The 22,329-nt window shown below is 40.5% G+C and overlaps 2 protein-coding genes across 7 annotated transcripts in view; one reads left to right on the plus strand and one right to left on the minus strand.

Moving 5' to 3' along the window:
• The first annotated feature begins 679 nt into the window (after positions 1–679).
• On the plus strand, positions 680–21,643 carry tekt1 (tektin 1). Of its 4 annotated transcripts, none has more exons than XM_054794653.1 (9): positions 680–698; positions 2,331–2,513; positions 2,621–2,786; positions 6,502–6,630; positions 6,702–6,845; positions 6,917–7,142; positions 7,894–8,090; positions 8,171–8,252; positions 21,318–21,643. In XM_054794653.1, exons 2-9 carry the CDS (start codon positions 2,348–2,350, stop codon positions 21,444–21,446), a joined length of 1,239 nt encoding a protein of 412 aa, XP_054650628.1. In that variant the 5' UTR covers positions 680–698; positions 2,331–2,347; the 3' UTR covers positions 21,447–21,643. The 4 variants fall into 4 exon arrangements, with proteins under 4 accessions (XP_054650628.1, XP_054650627.1, XP_054650625.1 ...); XM_054794652.1 differs by lacking the exon at positions 680–698 and adding an exon at positions 1,237–1,395; XM_054794650.1 differs by lacking the exon at positions 680–698 and having other exon boundaries at positions 2,123–2,513.
• Positions 2,976–22,329, minus strand: part of LOC129191369 (endothelin-converting enzyme-like 1) — a 69,084-nt gene continuing 49,730 nt past the window's right edge. Inside the window, exons 14-19 of one of the 3 annotated variants that reach the window (XM_054794647.1) lie at positions 20,413–20,480; positions 20,134–20,258; positions 17,457–17,522; positions 15,757–15,852; positions 15,586–15,662; positions 11,926–15,005 (exon numbers count right to left, since the gene is read on the minus strand). In XM_054794647.1, coding sequence (XP_054650622.1) covers positions 14,906–15,005; positions 15,586–15,662; positions 15,757–15,852; positions 17,457–17,522; positions 20,134–20,258; positions 20,413–20,480 — 532 coding nt within the window. In that variant the 3' untranslated portion in view covers positions 11,926–14,905. Of the gene's footprint in view, positions 3,469–11,924; positions 15,006–15,585; positions 15,663–15,756; positions 15,853–17,456; positions 17,523–20,133; positions 20,259–20,412; positions 20,481–22,329 lie in introns of those variants that run through there. The other 2 variants (XM_054794649.1, XM_054794648.1) reach the window with 2 other exon arrangements.

Genomic DNA, 22,329 nt, shown 5'->3' on the forward strand with positions numbered 1-22,329 from the left:
ATATTTTTTAGGTTTAATTTCATATTCATAAAATATATTTTACATAACTAATACAAATGTTTTTCTTTTTAATTTTGTTTTTTAAAGGTATATATCTTGATGTATATCATACAGGATTTGTTTTTTTTAATGATTTGTTTTAATCGTTAGCATGTTGACCACACAGTTAGGAGATCTGGAAGATGTGGGTTCGAATCTCCGTTGGGCATCTCTGTGTGGAGTTTGCATGTTCTCCCCGTGCGTGCGTGACTTTTCTCCAAGTACTCCGGTTTCCTCCCACATTCCAAAAACATGCATGTTAGGTTAATTGGAGACTCTAAATTGTCCATAGGTGTGAGTGTGAATGTTGTTTTTACCAATATGTGCCCTGCGATTGACTGGCGACCAGTCCAGGGTGTACCCCGCCTCTCGCCCGAAGTCAGCTGGGATAGGCTTCAGCGTACCCGCGAGCCTAGTGAGGATGAGCTGCATATAAAATGGATGGATGGAATTCTTAATTAAATTAAGTTTTTTGTACAATGTATGTATATTATGTGTATATATACCCTATATACTGATATATGGCCGCGTTACAAACGTTAGGCGGCCTCCTTGGACCTTTGTTAGCTGTTGCCATAGTAACCACGTTACCTTAAGGGAGAGGCAGATCGAATTTATTGCTCTGCCGCCAAGAGGATTATTTAAAAGGACGTCAAAAGGTATGGAATAATTTCAATGTGTTATGCTCTCGCTTGCTGAATAAGGCATTCAAAAGGCAATTCATGCTAAACTAGCAGCGTTGACTAATGCTGCGTTCAGTTACCCTCGGATTAGTAGACGCTCAACTAACTTATTCACTCGATAACTTGTCAGAAGTGTTCTCTCGATTTGTATGTGACTGTACAGTATGTATTGTATCTGTTATCGATATCAATTTCACGTATTTTAGAATCACACCCCGTTTTATAACACGAGTCTATAACTAGTGAACCTTTATATGAAAAACAAGTGCCGTTGTGTTTGTGTGGACAAGTCTGTTATTAGTTTCGACTGTTGCAGAGCAAGGAAACGACGGTTTAGTTTTCAAACGAGTTCCAAACAAAGAACAAGTCCATAAAGAAATAATAAGAGCTCTATAATTGCTAAACAAGAATACACGTACGGTTAGCGTCACGAATGATGACAACAGTTGTGTTGAGGGAATATTAATCATGAACGTCAACAGTAGAGATTGTGATTAGCGGGGTTATTCTTGATTTCACGGTGTGTTTTTCACTTTTATGTACTTTTCTGACAGGGTGGTTGGTCAGTCCTGCTTTTCAGTATTACCGGAACGCACCATAGTTCTGATCTTCAATCCGGGTGGGATACCATCTCAATAGAGGGCTAGTCTTGCTGATACCGATAACCATACTGGTACGTTTTACTTGAGATTCTTTTTTGTTGTTGTTGTCTAATTAGAATAAAAACACAGGACACAGATGTTCGGCAAATGAAAGATATATTTATTTTTTATTAACAAATCTAAACATTTTAACAGTACACAAATAGAACAACATCAGGCAATGTAACGATATCAATAACAAAATCAGTTATACCCTTATAATTACGTACAGTTGTTTGAGCAAAATAAAGTCAATAGTGCAAAAAGTAAACCAAATTTAATTCAATTAATTCAACTCCTTGTGTCCAACAACTTATTCACCGAGTTTATAACTATAATATCAATGATGTAACAATATGAGCTACAAAACTGCACATATCTGTGAAAATTAAACACGAAAGAGAATGTCGTATTCATTTTGGGCCCTTGATGAGTGAACCGCTCTTTTGGAATGATTAATAAAACATACATCTTCAATAGTTATTTAAAAAAGAATTTGGTGCATAAATGAGCATTTTCTGCAATTTATGTAACACAGTCTTGCCCTGCACGGTGGCTGGGGCTCAAACCCGCGTCCACAAATCCCTGCTAAATGAGAGTTAAAGGTCCTTCTTAGATCTTTACTTTCTTGGACTTTGCTATTTTTCAGAGCATTGGTCGATCCGATGAGTGCTGTCAAACGATCCTAGAGACGCTATTGGCTGCAGTCAGCCATGACCATGAATGAATGAATGAATGTTACACGACTTATAAGATTTAGTTGACCGTCTGAGTATATTTGAGCCGGTATATCCAATTCTGACCCTGTGTAAAATAGAGAAAATCCACAATAAATTCAAAATTGCGCACCGACAATCATTGGAGATGTATGTTATCCGGTTAAACGAACCATTAAATCACGAAAGACACAAAATGAAGATCAGTGTAGAAGTACATTTCCATTCTGTTTTTGTGTTTCTATGGTCAGTGACCTGTTGGGGAAAGATGTCCATGCAAGGAAGAAATACCCAGCTGATAGGCGGATCCACTCTGGAGAGCATCGAGGTCATACGGAACCAATCCAAGCTCTTCAGAGGAGAATGCGCAAGGCTGATAGAGGAAAGCAGCAAAGCCTGCAAGCGCCTGCAGGTTGATGACAACGAGAGACTGGGTAAAGAGTCCAACATGAGGAAAGCCCAAGTTACGAACACGGGCTTTCGTCCTCACTGGGTAAAGACTACACAGATGAACTCAGGAGGCATTTCTTCTGTTGTGCAGACCATCGAGTCAGAGACATACAGTTTGTGAAGAAGGAACTCGAGCTGAAGTTGGAGGAGAATATTTCGGAAACGGACGGGCTTATTGCGTTGCAGGACCGAGTGACGAAAGCCGTCGAGACCTGCAAGGGGCCTCTTCGAGTCACCGTTCTTTGTATGGATGAGAGGTGGGTTTCCCAAAGGACACCAACAGCTCAACTTGTCAGTGTTGTGCAGCCTATAAAGTGTACGCACTCCAACGTAGGTCAGTATATGCTAAGCTATCCAAACAAGCAAACACTTGCCACTTCACACTTCAAATTTCGTGATGTCACTGTAAAATATATGAATAAAATAATGGAATTTTGTGGTTGAATATGGCCTATTAGTAAAAAAAAAAAAAAAAAAAAAAGCAAATGTTACGTATGTTTTGCCTAAATTAAGCATTTTCAAGCATAAAAATGGCTAAACGAACTAAAATAGAAATATAAGGCTTTCAGAAGACGTTGTGATGCTATGTAGTATTCTACACTGGTCACTAGGTGTCAGTAATGTTACTGCACCAGCCTTGAGTGCCGGAACAACAGGCTTTTATTGCAATTTTGAATGATCTGACAACAGGCTCATGTCCACTATATTGGGTAATACGAGTATAAAAGGTAACCGGACAGGTGTTATTTCATGTCTAAAAGGCTCTAAAAATGTTCAAAAGTATATTTAGATGGTTGTAAACAGGTTTTCTATGCTGTAACTATAAAATACTTGTGGAAATCCACTGATCACGGCCATGTCTGGAACCAATTAAACACGCTAAACGAGGGATTACCGTACAGTAGATCCTTGCACATTCGCCATTCAGCATTTGCGACCCTATAAAAAAACAGATCTTTGTCAAACAATTTTGTTATTATTTTTGTTAACTGCAAATAGGTTGTTTTTTTTTCTCAGAAAACCCTAAATTGGTAGTAATTTATAAATATGTGATAATCCAGGTAAAATGTACAGCATACATGTACCGGCCCACAATGTTTACATGATTTCGCTTCCTGTGTAGTTGTAGTGAACAATGGCGACAGAAGAAGGATCCAGATCGTTGATATAGCTATCAGTGCATAATAATGAGCCACATTTCACTGTCGCTAACCGTGACATTTGAAATAGTAATTCAATTCATCATCATTTTCTTCCATCTTCTCACTGAAGGTTGGAGCTCATGGTTTGCCAGTAGCACCGTTTTTTTTTACCTCCTATTTTGCAGTTCTGATAGCATTTGTTGATCCATGTGGTGATGTTATCAATCCATTTGCGTCTTGGTCCACCTCTTTTCCTCTATTTTTCCTTCCGGGAGTTGAGTTTGAAATAGGCTGTGTCTGACTGTGTGACCAAAGAGCATGTTTTCCATTCCGTAATACCCTTCAAATCAGCTTTATTTGCTGATTTGCCATTGCTAGTACTTCTTTTTCTTTCTTTCCAGGATTTTGTGTATCAAGTTTTTTTGATTCAAATAGATTACCCCGACTAACCATGTTAGTTTCCAGCACTAATTCATATTAACCATTTTGCACCAGAATGAGGCACCGATATCTGCTTTTTTTGTTCTGGTTACTACCGTCTATGTCAGCACCGGTGACATTATGTGGTGTCATGGAATCTTGACACCCATCCATATTAATTATAGATGCTCAATATTGGCTCTTTTACAATAATGATGTCTACGTGGCACAGACATCTGTATAAGAACAAAGTATGGAATCCTGGACTAATACAATCAGTGAAATTCTAAACTGGGCTCATTCAGCACGTCTCCCCGTGGATATCATTTTGCTGCAGGTTAAACGTATTAAAAGGAAGACACCTTACTCCCTCCTCGCAGCATGTTACATTGCATATTTACAATATAAAAGACAAATAATTCCAGACCACAGGCGTACTGAGCTAGCAGGCTTGTTCGTGTGTCGCACCGAAATCATTATTGGCAGGAAAAACCCATAGCGATATGAACTGTCAAATCTAATTATCTATTAACTCATTTTTATGCCAATATCGACATCCCTACTGTTAATAATGAGTTCTATTTTTAGAATATGCTGAGGGCCAGTGAAAAGCGAAAAAACAAGCTTTGGGCCGACAATGGCACCCGGGAGGCACATTGGACACATCACAGCTGCGTTTCACTGTTGCCAACTTTTCAGTAAGAAGGCTATGTAGTAATTAAGGCTGTCGCTAGAGCGTCATCATCTAATTTGCATATCATTTGCATTTGATTTGTAAAATGCTGGAGTAAAAAAGCATTACCTCATAGGAGAGACAAAAAAGTGAGTAAAAACACCTTAATTACATTTAGAACTACAAATAAACTTGATTCTTGGTTTGTTAATTTAAAAAATAAAATAACTTTTAATATTTTATCTCGGCCAGCGCCTCTCAAAGTTGTAGCATCACACGTTGGCTATTTTAAATTAGTATAATTGAACAGCGAATAACGGATTATGCTGTGACTCAGTGTGGTTCGTGAGTAGCACACTCTTGTGGTGAAGATACGTAATAGCAACTGAGCTTCATAATAACTATAGCAATACAGAAGGCTTATCAATTAACCTACATTTACCAGAAGAATCGTGAGATAATCCACTTCATTTTGCAAATAAAGAGTAGCAATAGACTAACAATAAAATATAAACAGAATAAACACATCCTCCTCTTTTATCCAGGCTTACTGTGTAGTGTTACGCAGAAAATATCCCAAACGTTGGCGAGCTTTAGTCAGCTTTATGAAGTTGCAGCAGCATAACACCCGAGCCTGTGTCACTAGACACAGCTCGGAAGAATCTTTAACTCTTGGCGAGCACTCACGACGTCACTTCCCATATCACTCCGCCTTGTGCTCCACACACAATATAGTACCATACATCACATTCTGTAGACGAAGAAACATTTGCGTTTTAGATCTCGCTGTATAAAACAGGGTGAGCTTCACCCCCGCGGCTCGCGCATGCGTGATTCATTTGCGCTTCCAGCGCGTAGAGCTCCACATCATGCTGCCGGCTCGTGACTGCCTTTGGACGGTGCGGACCCGTCAACAGCATCCGCTGCTGCTCAGCGAGAACACAAAATGCAGAACAATACGTGCTTTCACTATTAAGTCTCCAAATACCAGAAAACTCCCCAACGACGCCAGAAAAAGAGAAAATATGTCGCCAAAGGGGAGTTGGAATGTTGCCAGATCTGGCAACACTGCTCTGTTAACTTAAAGAGACACTACTCTTTATCTGGCTTGTGGTAAGCAACCAACCGACCGACCAATGTTGACATAAAATGACATGGGTTCATGTCGGTATCAGTTCTTTTTGCCAATAATGATATCACAGGCCAGTAAGAACGTGATCCACAAAGCAACAGGCTTGCTAGCTCATTACGTCAGCGGCGTGGATGTCCAAGTTTGGCCTTTAGATTGCTGGTTATGTGAGTGGGGAGTAAGGCGTCCTTTTATTACTTTTATTATCTATTTTCTTTATGCTGTGCTCATGCGTGATGTGCTGAGTGAGCCCAGTTTTTAATTTCACTGACCGTATTCGTCCCTAGTTTCATACTTTGCACTTTACTTGGTTCTTGTACGGATGTTTGTGCAACATGGAGATGTGCAGCTTTCCAAAGTGCATCATTGCCATCGTTGTTTAATTGGACTTTTATTTGTGAATTTATTAACACTAATCCATCTTACTTGTTGATAGTTGGAGGAAATTATTGAAGTCAAAGACTTTTTTTTAATGGCTTTTGTTCAGACCAAATGTTTAAAATAAATTTTTGTAATACATGATATTGCATATAGCATCTCTTGCGGCCACCAGTTAACATCGTGGGTAATATGTATGCTAACATCTCTGCACCACATGTCGTGTGCAGAAATAAACGCCACCCCTCTGAGAAGCTGCATGATGAGGTCAGCAAAGAGCTGGTGAAGGAGGGGGAGCTCACCAAGGGAGTCATGTCCCTCCTGCAGCGTGTCGTCAAGCAGATCACTGAGCAGATACGGTGAGAGAGCACTTCACCCTGAGATGATTCATGAAGTTTATGAATAAAAAAGACTTCATCCAATCCACCAGATTGAATCAAACTGCCAAGTTTGACCTTGAACAGGATCTGAAGGAGAAATATGAGGCTCACCACTTAGATACTTCCTGTGCCACAATGACACCACACTCCCTCAACAACACCCAAATGTTAAACCCCACGACTGTTCCCCCCAGGTGAACTACCACGTTCTTGTGTATTCCCCGGAATGATCAGACAGTCGTCACAATCAGAAATGCCTTTTCAGTTCACCCTTGACCCTTGTGGAGTGGGAGAGAAGCTCAGACTTCAACATAGCTAAGGCGGAGCAGCAGAAGACCAACTCCGTGGCTCTGAGGGCCCTTGTGGAGTCTCTGCTGGCCCAGACAGCCGCTGACATGCAGAAACAGTTCCAGGCGACATCAACAGCCTTGCAGCAGAATGTCCAGCAAATCAAGAGTGCCAAAAGCCAGATGGAGGAACAGCTCACTAAGGCAAGTCAGCATAGCAACCATTCACATAAGACAAGGGATTCATTCCCTTGTGGATTCCAAATGATTGTTCTCAAATTGGATTGTTTGAACGAAGAGAATTGACATCCAGGTGGTCCTTGGTTTACGACATTCCGCAGTTACGGATGTGCTCCCATGAATTAATTCAAAATGTAATTCCATCCATCCATTTTCTCCCACTTATCTGGGTAGGGAAGCCCAGATTTCCCGGTCTCCGGCCACCACGGTGAAGGTGGAACGTACAGTAGATCGACTGGTAAATCAAGTGTTTTGCCTTCCGGCCCAGCTCAGTTTTCACCATGACGGTCCGGTACAACGACCACATTAGTGCAGTGACGCTGCGCCGATCTGCCATTCGATCCCACGCTCCAACCTTCCCTCTTTCGTGAACGATCCTCCACGTGGGGCAAGACCTCACTCCCAACCCGAAAGGTGCAAGCCACCTTTTTCGAGCTGAGAACCCTGGCCTCAGATTTAGAGGCGCTCATTTGGAGTCCCACTCCAGAAGCTTCAGACTCAACTGTGAACCGCCAGTAAACGCTGAAGGTTACAGTCTGATGAGGCCATTGAGACCACATCATCTGCAAAAAGCAGAGATGCGATCTAAGGCCTTAAAATTGAATTTTGGTACACAAACATAAGCCTCGCTCAAGAACTAGTGGAAGTTCTGCCTACCCCAAGTGATACTGTCACTCCTTCGCCCTGACCCGTATGACATGGTCATTCCCTCCAGGTTTTGTCGGAGTTTGCCAGCCAGCAGAAAATCCGAGATGATCTCCAAGTGGCCATCACAGAGAACGAGCATTTTCTCAGCTTGGCTCAGGCGAGGCTGGAGTTGCGTAAGCAAAGGCCTGCCAAAGAGCGTTGTCACGATCCAGCTCAATCCCAGCTCCTCGCTGAGGTCGGCCAGCTTACGAATCAAATCAGCAAGTAAGGACACGCCACAGAATGTTCACATGTTCTTCCTGATTGGAGTCATTTGCGTGGCTTCCTTACTCCTCTCCTGTCAGGTTGCATGAGACGGTGGCCGAGTCAGAGGAGCAGCAGAGGGCGCTGGTTCGCTGCCAGCTGGAACTGCAACAAAACATTGAGGTGAAGGCCAACCTTCTCTATGTTGACGAGGTCATCTGCAATCAGCACAGGGCACCCACTGTCATCCATAACTTCTAAGCATCTTGGACTGTTTGGGAAACACACGTACTTTTGGAATCAAATGTACTTTTAAGCATTTACTTACATTAATTTGTACTGCAGCTATCTAGTGCAAGTCTACCATATTTGTCTTCATTAATAGCTTCATCATACTTTTATCTGTCACATTTTTAGCTTTTTAGCTCAGGCCAAGTTACATTCCTACAGTGGAACCTGTTTACATCAATTTCGCTTATGTCCACAAACCGTCTATGCCGACTAACTCATCAGGTCTTGGTCCACTGTGTCCTTATTACCGAAAAGTGGCCACTTAAGTCAACGTCGACATACAGTAATCCTTTGCCACTTTGAATTTTAAATCGTCACTCTCACGGTTCTCTGAAAATATCTTCATTAATGAATCATTCTGTTTTGTGGTTGAATAAGGCCTACTATTAGTTTAAAAAATGTGCATATTTAAGCAATTCGGATGTGTTATTTGCCTAAATGAAGCATTTTCAAACAAAAATGCCTAAATGAACTAAAATACAAATAAAATATAAGGTATAGAAAAGACGCATTCAAAGACATTGTGGTGATATGTTGAATTCTACATTGGCCACGCAGTGTCAGTGATGTTACTGGAATGTTTGTATTAAGGGTGAACTATTCCTCGAGCAATTTGAGTACCTCGATTACAAAAAATAAAGGATATATTTATAAATAAAGGAGAAATCGTAAGACACTTAAGTCATCAATGTGCTTACGTCGCCCACGCAGAAGAAGAATCTGCTGTTTCGTTGAAGGAGTGGGAAGATTAAAGAGGCGAGAGTACGCAACAAGGCGAGAAAAGAGAAGGAAAACAACAACAAACACAGAAAATGTAAAAAAGTGGGAGCATTTCCCCCCACTTCGTCCCGTGAGCCGAGTTCTGGTCGTTTTTTTTTTTGTGGGTATAAGAAAGTAGTTCCGGCTAGTTGGTGGGGTCACATAAGTAAAGCATTCTGCTTTACTCCAAGAGTAATACTGTAAAGAGTAATACTGTACATTTGCTTCACAAAACAGAAGTCAGACCTCTCTATCGCTCGGTGCTACTTCCTCTACGTTGGTATCACTGCGCTCTCCTGCCAGCTGTCAACTGTGGCACATTTCCCTCACCGGCTTCACGGTGTTTACTGCTAGGATAGTGGAAGTAAACATGTCTGACTGCGAAACAAGTGGTGGTGACATTCCTTTTAGCACAAAGCCAAAGGGATACCTCCATGAAGAGGAATACACGGATGCCGAACTTCGTCGGATGGAGTTAGATGGCAGAGAGAGAGAGGAGGGATTGCTGTGGGCGCCCCACTGATGCTCAATGGGGTCAGCAGCAGCATGAATATGGAATTGTGAATAAACATCACAATTGCATGAGTAATGTGAAAACAGAGTTCCACAAACATGCATTTGAGGTAAATGCTTCTATGTTATAAACGTTGTTGGCCGGTGAGAGCATCCCGTTTCAGCATATTGTGATTTCAGGTTTGACCAACAGAGGCCGCTGTTGTTCAACAAAAGCTATACTGTAGACGAGAATTCTGCTAGAGATGACGATTATGCCATTTCAATGCATTAAAAGACCTTTTAGGTAAGCAGGATGGCTACCAAAGAAGTTAGCAAGCACCTGCAATTACTATTTTTCATAAAATAAAACTTTGTGATGACTAATAAATGTATCTTTTGGTGTGTTTAGAACACTGACGCGCTGTACGCTTATGTCCAGTGAGGCACTGACTTCAGGTGTGGCAATTTACGACTTAATCATGTCGCACTCTTACTTTAAGGACATCACACAGGCTGTTGAAAGTTATGGTTTATCGTAAATATTGCTGAGAACAATATATTGCCGACATGCTGAAAAACAGAATTGAGCATGTGCCACACGACCCAGTTTGCAAGGGATCGTGGATTTAGAGTGCAACCCTAACACTAAACCTAACCCTAACCCAAATGGGCACACAGGTTCAGAGCATAACCCAAACCCCAAAACCTAAAGCTAACACTAAAATAGATTTGTAACCCAGATCAGTTGACAAATATGAATACTTATTTCATTATTATTAGTTGTTTTCATGACTGCCTCCCCTGATCGGAGGCAGTCATTGGTTTGGGAAAATGCCCGAGTGAAAACTCAGACAGCCCCCTCAGACGAGAGACCTGTAAGAGTCGGCCATCACTCAGCAGCCTGCATGCCACTTGTGGGTGAGGACATTTATGTACGTGTCTTGATGTCTTTACATGCTGTCATTGTGTACTTCGGAGATGCTGCTCATAAGAAATCATATTAAGAAACCAACTATTTTCAAAAGGGATGCAATAGAAATTGAATGGGTCGTCAACAATGCTTCATTGTGTTCTATTTTGCAGCCCAGGAAGCGTAAGGCGTTCTGCAAATGACACCGACATCTGCTATCCATTGCGTCTATGCTGGTAAACAATGCTGAAACTATCAATGCATTTTAAGTCAGCGGTGCCTTGCAAGATGCTGCATCCACCTGTAAGTCAGGAATCCAATTAAGTGTACAAAATAATCATTTTTGGCGGCCTCAGTATTCTCATGTTGAATCATCTGAGAAAAAAAGAAGGTCCCAGTGCTGTCTGTTGTATGACAGTGTTTTTTTATCAGTCCATTTCTGTCTAAAAGTGTCCTAAGGGACATGATCAAAAAATGTAAAAAAGATCTTGGGAATTGTTTTTTTTTCCTGCCTTCCTACACGACAGCTCATCATTAGTAATCATCAACTTGTACGCAGCAGCAACTGATCCGTCAATACAGGAAGTAAGCGACGGCGTTCCAAACTTTCCCAGGATCTTGTACTGGTTTCTCCAGTTTTTTTTTCCTCATTTTTTTTTTTTTCACCATGTCCCCTTAGGGCTCTGTATGCACTAATCCCTTGTTTATCGCGGTTAATTAGTCCCAGACCCGACCGTGATGAGTGAATTGCCACGAAGTAGGATTTAGTATTTATAAATCAAATATTTTCATAGTTAGACCATAGAAAACCTGTTTACGACTTCCTGAATAGTTTTTTTTTTTTAACATTATTAGAGCCCTCTGGACATGAAATAACACCCCTACAGTCACCTTTACAGTCGTATTACCCAAGATAGTACCATAATAAGAGAAAATAAAACATATTATATATAAATAAGACATACTATAGACTCACACGTTAGCATTAGGTTCTTTGTTGTTCTTTTTTTGTTCTTTGTTGTTCTTTTTTTTTAATTTCCTGTTCTGGACAGTACTGCGGTTACTATCTCATCAATGTAACATTGCTGAGCAAAACCGTGATAGTGAAGCCTCACTCCCCCGGGGACAGAAATGGTTTCACGCCCCTCCTATTTGAGATATTGAGAAAATGTATTTGTACTGTGCAGACTGAACTCGAAACTGAAACCAGGAAAATGCAACAAAATGGAGAGCTGTGAAGCATACAGGTGTATTCAAGAGTCAAATTGCATGGTGATAAGACAAATTTGTACATGTTGGCAGGCCTGCACTAACATTGAAAGTCCTCCCTGCCTCTCACCCCAAACCCCCCTGACAGTTCACCGCGCCCATCCCACTATTTGAGAGGCACTGCTGTATATCAACATTCACTATCCTTTTTTCCTGATAGATAAATAATAATAATTAAATGCAAGGAACGGCAATAAGTCAATCTTGAAGGCATTAGTGTACAATATTACTAAAACTGTCACATTGCATGCAATAGACAGTTAATGAATTGTATTACTGATATTGCACTGAGCAGCTAGACCCTTTCCTACATCCGAATAAAGCCAGTGCTTCTCAAATAGCCAGCAGCTTTTGGGTGGGTGATCCAGAGATGGACCATTGTGGAAGATCAAGCCAGTCAGCACACACACTGCTAACACGCTGATAATGACCCCCACCCACACAGGGATTTGTTTGTATTTATTCAAACACTGAACGGCGACCACAGATAGTAAAACAATAGCGGCCACATGTGAGCTAGCAGCTGTACAGTCATGTTCTGCTTGAGTGATCCATGTACGGCAGTTGTTAGAACTTCGTGTTGTGTCGATTGAAGGAAACATGCTGTCTCATCAAAACCACCTGCACATCTCATTCACATGTTGCATACAGAGGCATGTTTTAAAAATAACACTGTACAAATGCACAAGTCTCCATCCACCTACGGTCACTTTAGTATACGTACTTTTGTATTTTCTTACAGTGGAGGCCGCTTAAGTCGATCCCCCTTATGTCGACATGTTTGTGTGGACCCCAAAAAAGCCCCAAATGAAAAATGCTCGCTTACGTGTTCGGCTGCTTTTGTCAACACACAATGTGAGCGCCAAAGGGGTCATTTCTAAGAAAAATGGTTCTGTTTACGTCGACATGTTGTTAACTGCATCATTATCGCTACGCAGGAACGGCAACATAACTATTTGTGTACTTAAACAGAATTAAAACACGTACACAGTGACTTCCTGTTCAGTTCAAAGTAAGCTGCAAAATAAAAGCATGGCGGCATTAACCTGGATTCTACCACAGCAACTAACAATGCACTAATTAATTTTTTAAAAATAGATCATTAGCAGCGATGGGTTTATCAATTCACACGAGCATCGATCACGCTCATGAAGTATCGATGCTAATTAAGAAATGGAAAAAAAGGATGTGTCACTTTGACGTGTTTTAGAGTAACTTCCAACACTTTTGTGCTACAACCCCCACCCCCAGTAGCATCAGATGTGATATGTGGTATTCTGTAGTACTGTGCTGTTTAGTGTGGGCTACAGAGATCAGTGACGTTGTGCATGATGGGCTAGAGCTAGCTTTTAGGAAATAAGTCTGTAGAAGAAGAGAACTAGGAAGTCTTGAACTGTTCATGCAGTGTTTTGAGCATCTGCCTTTACAACAGAGTGCCCTGTGCCTATTTCAAATAAGGCTGACTAATTTACAGCCATCCTGACATGGTCTCATTCATCTGCATGACATTATTTTCTATTATTATGTCGACTATATTGGGTAATATGAGTGTAAAGGTGACTATAGGGGTGTTGTTTCATGTGTAGAGGGCTCTAATAACGTTAAAAGCCATATTTAGATGGTTGCAAACAGGTTTTCTATGCTGTAACTATGAAAATATTCCATTTTATAAATCAGGGATCATACGTCACAGAAATTAACTTATGGCAGTTGGGTCTGGAACCAATTAACCACGATAAAGGAGTGAGTACTGCATTTGTCATGTGTTTTATTGGGATTAAAATGGCAAAAAAGTATTTGGTATTGAAGCCAAAAAAAAAAAGCCAAAAAAGTAATTGATCTTTGTATCAGTATCAAAAGGAAAAAAAAAAAGCCATAAAATTAACTGGTATTGGTATCGTAATAAAAAATAAAAAATTAACTGGTAATGGTATTAAAAAAAAAAAAGGCCAAAAATGTAACTGGTATTGGTATGGGTATCGGGGGAAAAAAGCAAAAAAAGGAATTAGTATTGGCATAAAAAACAAAATGCCAACAGTAATTCCGTATCGTGTTGAATCAAAAAATCTGTTTTCGTCCATTACTACTTGTTAGCCACCGGAAGAAAGATTTGCGCATGTATGAAAGCATTACCGTCATTGGGGTCAAGACATACAAAAAACAAAATTACCACAGCAGATTAGAGAATAAAATAACATATGAAACACACAAATCCAAATATAAATGCGAAATAACAAAAATCCTTTATTGTCGCCCGTTCTCCTCATGGCTCTGGCCAAAGTCACAAGTAAATGCGCAAGCAATGGTTCATTTCGGTTTCAGTTATGTCAACAACCGCTTAAGTTGTCAGTCGGTCCCAGGGGTGTCGACATAAACGGTTTCCACTGTATTTGGGGAATTAACTGTGAAATATATGAAAGCGTATCTTGTGGTTCCTGTACCAATGTACCACATTTTGTGGTTTTTCTTTAGCTATCAGGTGATGAGGTGACCGACATAAGGAAGGTAGCCTTCTTTTGGCATTGAACTTCCTGAGGGAAAAACTTAAAAACCAAAAACCCAACACAAAACCCATACTTGACGGCTCTTAAAAAAGTACAAATACAATAGCAAGAGAACAATGCAGGCAAACAATACAACAGCCCTAATCACAATACCAAGACAGAGGCAACATTTTTGACAAAAATCAATGCTACCATTCCTTTTTGTTTTAAAACCTCAAACTGACTGAAATCGCAGCTGCTGTCAGACTTTCTACTTCTGGTATGCTTGGAATTTCCTGGTTGACGTATCAGACGATCAACTATTGAAAAAAAACGGTTAGTCCTTGGAACCTATGTAAAAACCCAAATAGCTCATGAATTAAATAACCTCATATACTTGCTGTAATACAAAAATAGATGATTTGAAAATAAATTTAAACATAGAAAAATATATATAGTTGATCATATGTACTTGGTTAGTAGACAATGCTTTGTATGGATGAGAGTCCGTATTTTCTTACTTTTTATTTCAAAAGGTGAACTTTTGTTCCCAGTGAGGTTGAGTACGTTATGATTTATGAAAGTGAGTTGTAGGACAGACTGAAGCAGATTCAGCATCCGGAGTGATGTCACCATACAGAACATTTGTCATCAGGGTTCATGGGGGAGCCTTTCCCACAATGGTAAACACGGGCAAACTCATTGAACTGGGAAACGCTGCCAATCACTCTGTAAGGTTAGGGAAAAAAGCATCTTTTAGGAAAATAAGCAAGGTATATTTTTGTGTTGTGTGTACCATATTTTACGGACTATAAGTCACACCTTTTTTTTTCCAAAGTTTGGCTGATTCAGTGACTTATATATCAAAATATATATAAGCAATTTAACATCTTTTTAAATGTTAATTCATACTGACTGACATGCACCAACGAGTGAACATTGCCGTCGACAGCCACTAGAGGACGCTTTAGGCTTGATGAAGAATTCAATGGATTCAGTGATGTGGTATGAGATTGGGAGCTTGGTGAACTTGCTTCCTGGTAACTTGTTTGTTGGACTCGCTGGCTTGTTAACTTAAATTAACCTATTCAGCCTCCCAGGTATGTTCATTATGCTGCTGTGTAGCTGAATTACGTTAACATACTGTGTTGTTGAACAACTTGCCTTTCCAGCTTAAACGCCTGTTCTCTGCCTTGAATTTGAATGTGACTTGTAGTGCACTGCGACTTCTATGTTTCTTATTTCTCTTCGTGACGCATTTTTTTGACTGATGCGACTTATACTTCGGAAAATATGGTAATCATTTTACCTGTAATGTTCTGGTGCATGTTTATCGTTTAACAACTGCCAGTAGATTGACTGAGATCTTCTTTTCATACACCAGTTCTGAAATAAAGACGGAAGAATCATATGATGAACCAAAACTGGGAATTATCTCCAGTGTCAGAACAATTATATATTCTATGCATATGCTTGGTACCTGTGCAAAGGCAATGAAGAAGAGCTGTTCGTGTGTGTATTTGAGGCCTGGGAGGGGCCTCTCAGGGCCGTGTTCCCTCACCCACTTCTGATATGCCTGCATAAAGAGTGTGTGGCTTTACAAAAGTAACAACACATTTCACATTTTACTATTTCAAAATGCATTCCCGTTACTAAGCACGAAATGTGGCGGTTTATTATGCATCGACGTCTATACCGACCATCTGGACGTCGCTTCAGTCACCATTGTTTACTACTACCACGCAGGAAGCTAAATAGCCAGTCAAAAAAAGTTGCGGGTGCTCACTTGTGGGAAAACACTGCCTCCTAACGTTTTGATAGAGAATTGCAAGTCAAAGCTAAATCCATATTATTTAACATATTTGAAAATGTTTCAAAAAAGCAACACAAAAATTACTTTCTCTGGTAACTGTACATTTATGAAGGAGTCATTCGAATTCTAACTCATTCAATTACTTTTTTGGGAACATAACAAGAAGCTATAACTTTTTGAAAGTAATTTGCCCAACAAATGCTCCTTTTACGTTTGATGATTTGATACATGATCAGTAGGGGTGTAACATTATGCCATAATCATGATTTGGTACATATCTCAGTTTTACGGTGCTGGTTTGATTCATTTTGCGTAAATTAAAGGAACAAAATAAAATAAAATGGAATAAAACTGCGTAGCTTTTGTGCAAACAGCCTTAATGATTTTTGCAATGGAACATAAAAAAATGCTATCAAGGAAAGAAACTGTTGTTAAGGTGTGGTCTAAAGGTAAACTTCAAAGTACTTAAAAAAAACGTCACAGATGCAAAAACCAAACCAGTCAGTATAGTAAACTATCGGAACAAAACATCTTAGTTTTTGTGAAAATCACCCCCAGGTTGCACTTTGGACCCCCTTGTTTACTGTCTTTCTTTTTAGGGAAGTGCAGCAGTAGCTGTTTGAACCAACTCCTGTGCCGCACGTTAGTATGCCGTGAGACATATGCCGCAGTAAATTATCCAATTTCACTTCACGAGTTCATTCTTTAGTAAATACAAGTATAACGTGTCTGTCTATACGAGTGACGTGTAGTGACAGACAGGACAATGAAATGTTCTTCCACTAGAGGGCAGAAGGTGCATCATTAACTCGTGTGTCCACCTGTTGCCATTCATGCAACACAATAAATCCTGTTTGGGTGCCGTGACATTTTTCTTATGTCAAATATGTGCCTTGGCTCTATAAAGGTTAGAAATACTGGTTTGAACAGTCTGTGATGGTCACCACACCAGTTGGTGTTTTTCTTGTTTAAATCAACATCCTACTTTTGCAATGTTTTCTTTTTTGGGCCTGTATCATATAAAAATCAGTGAGTCAGTGAAACGTGAGCCTTTGTCGAGCACCAACGAGTCAGTGAAATTCGAGTCTTCGTTGAGTACTTGTGAGACAGTGAACTCTGAGTCTTTGTCGTTCACCCTTGAGACAGTGAAATGCGAGTCTTAGTCGAGCACCTGTGACGCAAATCGGGCAGGACGTGGAAGGGAGGGGTTGATTTGATGGTTTCCTTTTTAAGTTTAGCGAGCAGCAGCTGGCGTGAGTCAATGTACGTGTTAATGGATAGTCCCGATTGGGTAAAAAAAATACCCTGTGAGTTTTAACGACTCGTTCATGACTTGCACATCTCAAATGGTAACTAATAGTACTTACGTAGTATGACAGCTTGAGTCCGCCCATGTCAGCTATGTTCTCCCCCAGTGTCAGACGACCATTCACCTAGATGCATAAAAAATAGATACACTAGGTCCCCAACTTACGAACATCCGACATGCGAACTTTCGGAGATACGAACACAAGCCAACTGGTCTATTTTTTCATGTATTTTGCCTTTTAGCACTGTAACTCCATTATTTATACTGCTACATGCTTGACCAGTAGAGGGCACTGTGACACTGCTAATGGGACCAACAGGTACAGGAAATGGGAAGGGAAAGCTAAATTGTAACTGTATGATGCAACCTGAACAGAGCGTGTGATTAAAGTTTATGAAGAGTTAACAGGCCTGCTTAATTCTACACCACCCACAGAACACTACCTCTTTTAGAAGAGTCTAAAGACGACGACGATTTGTCCTTTTTTCAATATCTCCTCCTCCTTCTCCACCACAACGACGTATGCTCAACCACTCCTCTTCAAAGTTAAATAACATTTATCATTACGTATTATTATATCACTTTTATTATTGTTTTTTTCATTAATTATCCTCTTTTAATATTACTACTGTATCCAAACTCATATTTACATACATACACATATACTGTATATGTATACACGTACATGTAGTACCTATATCATTGGTAATATTACCTTTTCCCCGACTTAAGAACGATTCGACTTAAAAATGGTCGTCTGGAACCAATTGTGTTCGTTGGTTGGGGACTTAGTGTATTTTATTCTTAAATAACAAACGGGCTCCACTAATAGCGCCCTTCCTAGTTCTCTATTGTACAATAATTGTAATAAATCTAAAACTTGTTATAGAAAAATCTTCAAAAAGAACGTTCGACTGGGAAAGTTGTGTTTGTGAGTGATACATTTTATATTTAAGTTATTCTAAGTTATAAGGATTATTACACTTTTTTACACAAAAAAACAGAAGGCATTTTCCTGACTTGGATTTTTGTTTTTTGGGTGATTTTAGGCCCAATGTGTTAGTTGTATAAACAGTTAATCATTGGCAGGAAAATAAAGTGTAGCTGAAACAAGAAAAAACACTTTGCTTAGAAGCAGATAACAGATAAGTCAGAACTTTAGAAATAAAGACAGCCAGAGGGCATGGATGGAGTGAGGTTCTCCCTTTGCAAAATATTACAATTGGTTTGGTTTGCTTGAAACAGCTGACGAAGATGCCCTTAAAGGGCTTTTAAAATGATACCGGAGCCAGTGGGGTACTATAGAATGTAAATCTGCTTTCTTCTCCTCTTTTCCGAAACTCTCGGATTCGGCAACCTCCTCCCCCAACCACACCGACTCTGTTGCGAGTGGTCAGGTGTTAGTCAAAGTCAAAGAACCTAGTAAATATTATTATGTGCCCCACCTAGGAGAATCCGAATGTCTGTATTGTCCGATTCAGTTAACAATCTTTTATAGTTAGCTAATGGCCCTGTCACACCTTGACGATTTAGCCAGCGCATGCCTGACGTGATCATTTTAATGGCATACGTTGAACTGTCGAGGTTTTTTTCAATTTTGGGCATATACATAGCGTATCCATAACGAGTTCGACGTATTAGTAACTTATATTGAACGTTTCTACAACTTATACAAACAAATGCGTAGAGTGTTGCCGGCGTTCACAACTTATGCCCAACGCCAGTCTAACTTATGCAAACCGCACAGCAGCGTATGGCCGATGATGATGTGCCGTAGCCTATAAAAAGTCTGCCACTTGATGACGCAAATCATAACCTCACGAGACATCGCAGTGTCAATATCACCATCATGGCGAAGAAAATTTCAAAGACCGCTGCCAAGAAGTATCAGGGCAGTGACGGAGGCCGAGGGCGAGGACGAAGACGTGGATGTAAGAAGGATCCATCACCACCCACAGCCTCCCACTCACTCTGATAGAGATGACGCAGGGTTCTAACGGCTCTCATGCATCGTCAATGGTATCGGAAGCTGCATCCACAGTGGCCTCCATCTCCTCTCAGCCAACCCTTGCCAAGAAGAGAGCCAAGAAGACACAGTTTTGTCTCAATGTCCAAGATTATGTGTGATTTCCTTCGTGAGACTAACGGAGAGTGGACAGGAAGGCAAAGGTACGCTTGATATTATCTTGACGTATTACGACTTGTGCGTAACTTACAAATAACGTGTGTGAACGGGTGTCAACGATCGCATAACTTATTGCCCGCGTATGCAGGACGTATGAATCATACGTTGACATACGTTGAAAAGTTTTGTGCATGCACAAAATTTTTGGACGACTTGGACGTACTACGACGTATGCCGGCGTGCTTCAGCGTGCTCCTAACTTATACAAAACTTACCCATAACTTATTCGATGTACGCGAGCGTATTGGCCAAATTTTTCATACGTTGGCGTACGCTGGCTAAATCGTCAAGGTGTGACAGGGCCATAACATGTCATCACGTCTGTTTTCTTCTGACCTGTTAACAAGCATTTTGTCATCAAATTAAGTACCACTCAATTTTAGCACAAACGTTTCAGGCAGTGAAAAGCTCAAGCATCCATCTCCGGTATCATGGGTGCACTCACACTGGGACATTATAATTCGTGGCCTTGTTGCAGCTTTGCAGACTTATTGTATGTTACCATTAATAACTGGCGAGATGAACATGAATTATAGAAGTCAAGACTCACCCTCTGATTGTAAACTGTGAAATTGTTGTAAAGCTTAACAATACATTCGGCCTTCTTCTGGAACTTTCTGTAACTGTCCTCGGTCCACCACTGTTTGAGGTTGCCGTGGCGATCGTACTGGCCTCCTAGGGATGTACATCTTTGTTTAAATGGCAAGCAAGAAATGGCATGACAAAAATGTGAAAGTCAACAATCCTTTGCTGTTTTTGATCAAAAATACTGTTAATGTTCAAAGCATTGCTGGTCGAACCCAACCAGCAAAATTCTTCTAATTCTTACCCCAGTCGTCATATCCATGTGTCAGTTCATGGCCAATGATTGCTCCTATTCCGCCATAATTCAAAGATCTAGCAGCAGAAAGAAAAAATTACACCACTCAGTCTATGGATGTTAAACATTACATTGCATGTGTTCACTATTTAATGGACAAAAATTCGTATTCATACAGTTAAATATTTCACGTTCGGGGTTTTCTTTTTGATTGTTTCCCCTTACTGGTTCCGTTTTTGTGTTTCCTCTTGCTTCCTGATTAGTAGTGTTCCAATGCACGGCGGCTGCGGCAGGACGATGCTGGGTTGTTCCCCTTTCTCGTCTTCCACACTTCTCTTTACCGTGACAAGAACTAGAACCGTTCTCGTCCTCGTCCAGTTTCTTCTGTCACCGTCCAGTATTTTTGGAACTTGTATTAAGATCGGTTTTCATCTTCTTGCCATCCTCGTTGCTCTGCTCCTGTTGCACATTTCTACCTAGCAAGTTTTGAGTTGTAGCTTTTGGTTACAGCCCAGCACTGTCGTCTTTTTTTGTATTTTTTATTGTTAGGATTCTCCCACAGCAACTAACAAAATGTATCTGTTTATTTACTTGTTTTTTACATTTTTTGTTGACATTGTAGACAAGACGTACTACAATATTCCCGCAACAACTCCATTAGAGTATGAAATACAAGAAAACACAAGAATCAAAGTAAAGAATACTGTATCCACACATGTGGGAAAACGATGTCAACAAACTGCTTATTATCGCCTTCGTGTCGCTGGCCAAAGTTGCATGTAAATGTGCAAGCAATGGCTCGTGTCTGTTATGGCGTCAACCGCTTATGTCCATGTCAATCAGCCAGTCTGACGAGTGTCGACATTAATGGGTTCCACTGTATATCATTAATAATTAATTTGTTTTATTTGTAGATGATCCCGAGGACCAATAAGGCTCCCAGGCCGCACTTTGGACACCCCTGCCCTACGCTCACGAAGGAACAAACACAATATTTTTCATGCGTTACAGTGCTCCTTCCAAACTGCACCTGGAAATGCTGACACTGAATCACATTTTTCTCGATCAATTCAGCGCCTCACACGTTCCTTTCTTAATGCAGACAATCCTCCGCCCCATTGCTGCCAAAGAATCTTGACCTCAACTGGAAGCTAGCTGTCTTTGCAGCACATGGGAGTCCAACGAGAGGGCACATTCAGGGCTATCCACATGACTACGTCCGAAAATGACTTTCTGACAGCTAGTCGATACGCTGCCTCACAATGAGTCAGTCTTCCTTGCTAAAACCAACTGGCTGATTGAAGCTTCAATTACTGCATGTGATAGTGGAGGTGTTTTGTGTGTGTGTGTGTGCTTTTGGGAATTTTGGCCTGCTGCAAGGGGACATAGTCACATGCAAGCATGAATGAATATTTATTAGCGTGTGTGGCAGCAGGTAGTAGAATTAGTGGTGATCGCTGCTAATGAAGACATAAAAGTGTACGGTAATGTTGAGCACACAAACTGTTAGCTCTAATGATCTCATTTGTGAGCGTGTGTGATTTATATGAATAAAGAAGGTGCAGCCATTTGGACCGAATTAGAGGGTTTTAGTTGCAGTGGAATAATACTGAGCAGCAGTAGGTCTGCTTTACAAAGCTGTCCTGTACAGTATTTTCAATGACCTACATTTCCTATTGTCTCTTTACTCATTATTTTGCTAAACATTACCCCACAATGAGCACCTATTTGGTTTTCTGTGGCACAATCAAGTCGTAGCGTGCTGAAGGTAAGTATGACAGGCAATTTATTTTCCTAATTTTACAAGTTAATGCCACTTCACTTTCAGTCTCCACTCCAATGCTTCACTTTATAAAGCTTAACTGCTCAACAAAGTTCCAAACAACTTTTAATTCTCCACTTGAATGAATTGAAAACAACAGCAGC

This window comes from Dunckerocampus dactyliophorus, chromosome 12 (assembly GCF_027744805.1).
Source record: "Dunckerocampus dactyliophorus isolate RoL2022-P2 chromosome 12, RoL_Ddac_1.1, whole genome shotgun sequence".
Lineage (NCBI taxonomy): Eukaryota > Metazoa > Chordata > Actinopteri > Syngnathiformes > Syngnathidae > Dunckerocampus > Dunckerocampus dactyliophorus.

What these genes read in the sequence shown, in the direction of transcription:
- tekt1 (XM_054794650.1), top strand. Translation starts at nt 2,228, where the DNA reads ATGTATGTTATCCGGTTAAACGAACCATTAAATCACGAAAGACACAAA. An exon ending in GTTCTTTGTATGGATGAGAG is followed by an intron (nt 2,787 to 6,501) that starts GTGGGTTTCCCA and finishes TGTCGTGTGCAG; the next exon opens with AAATAAACGCCACCCCTCTG. An exon ending in CAGATCACTGAGCAGATACG is followed by an intron (nt 6,631 to 6,701) that starts GTGAGAGAGCAC and finishes CCAATCCACCAG; the next exon opens with ATTGAATCAAACTGCCAAGT.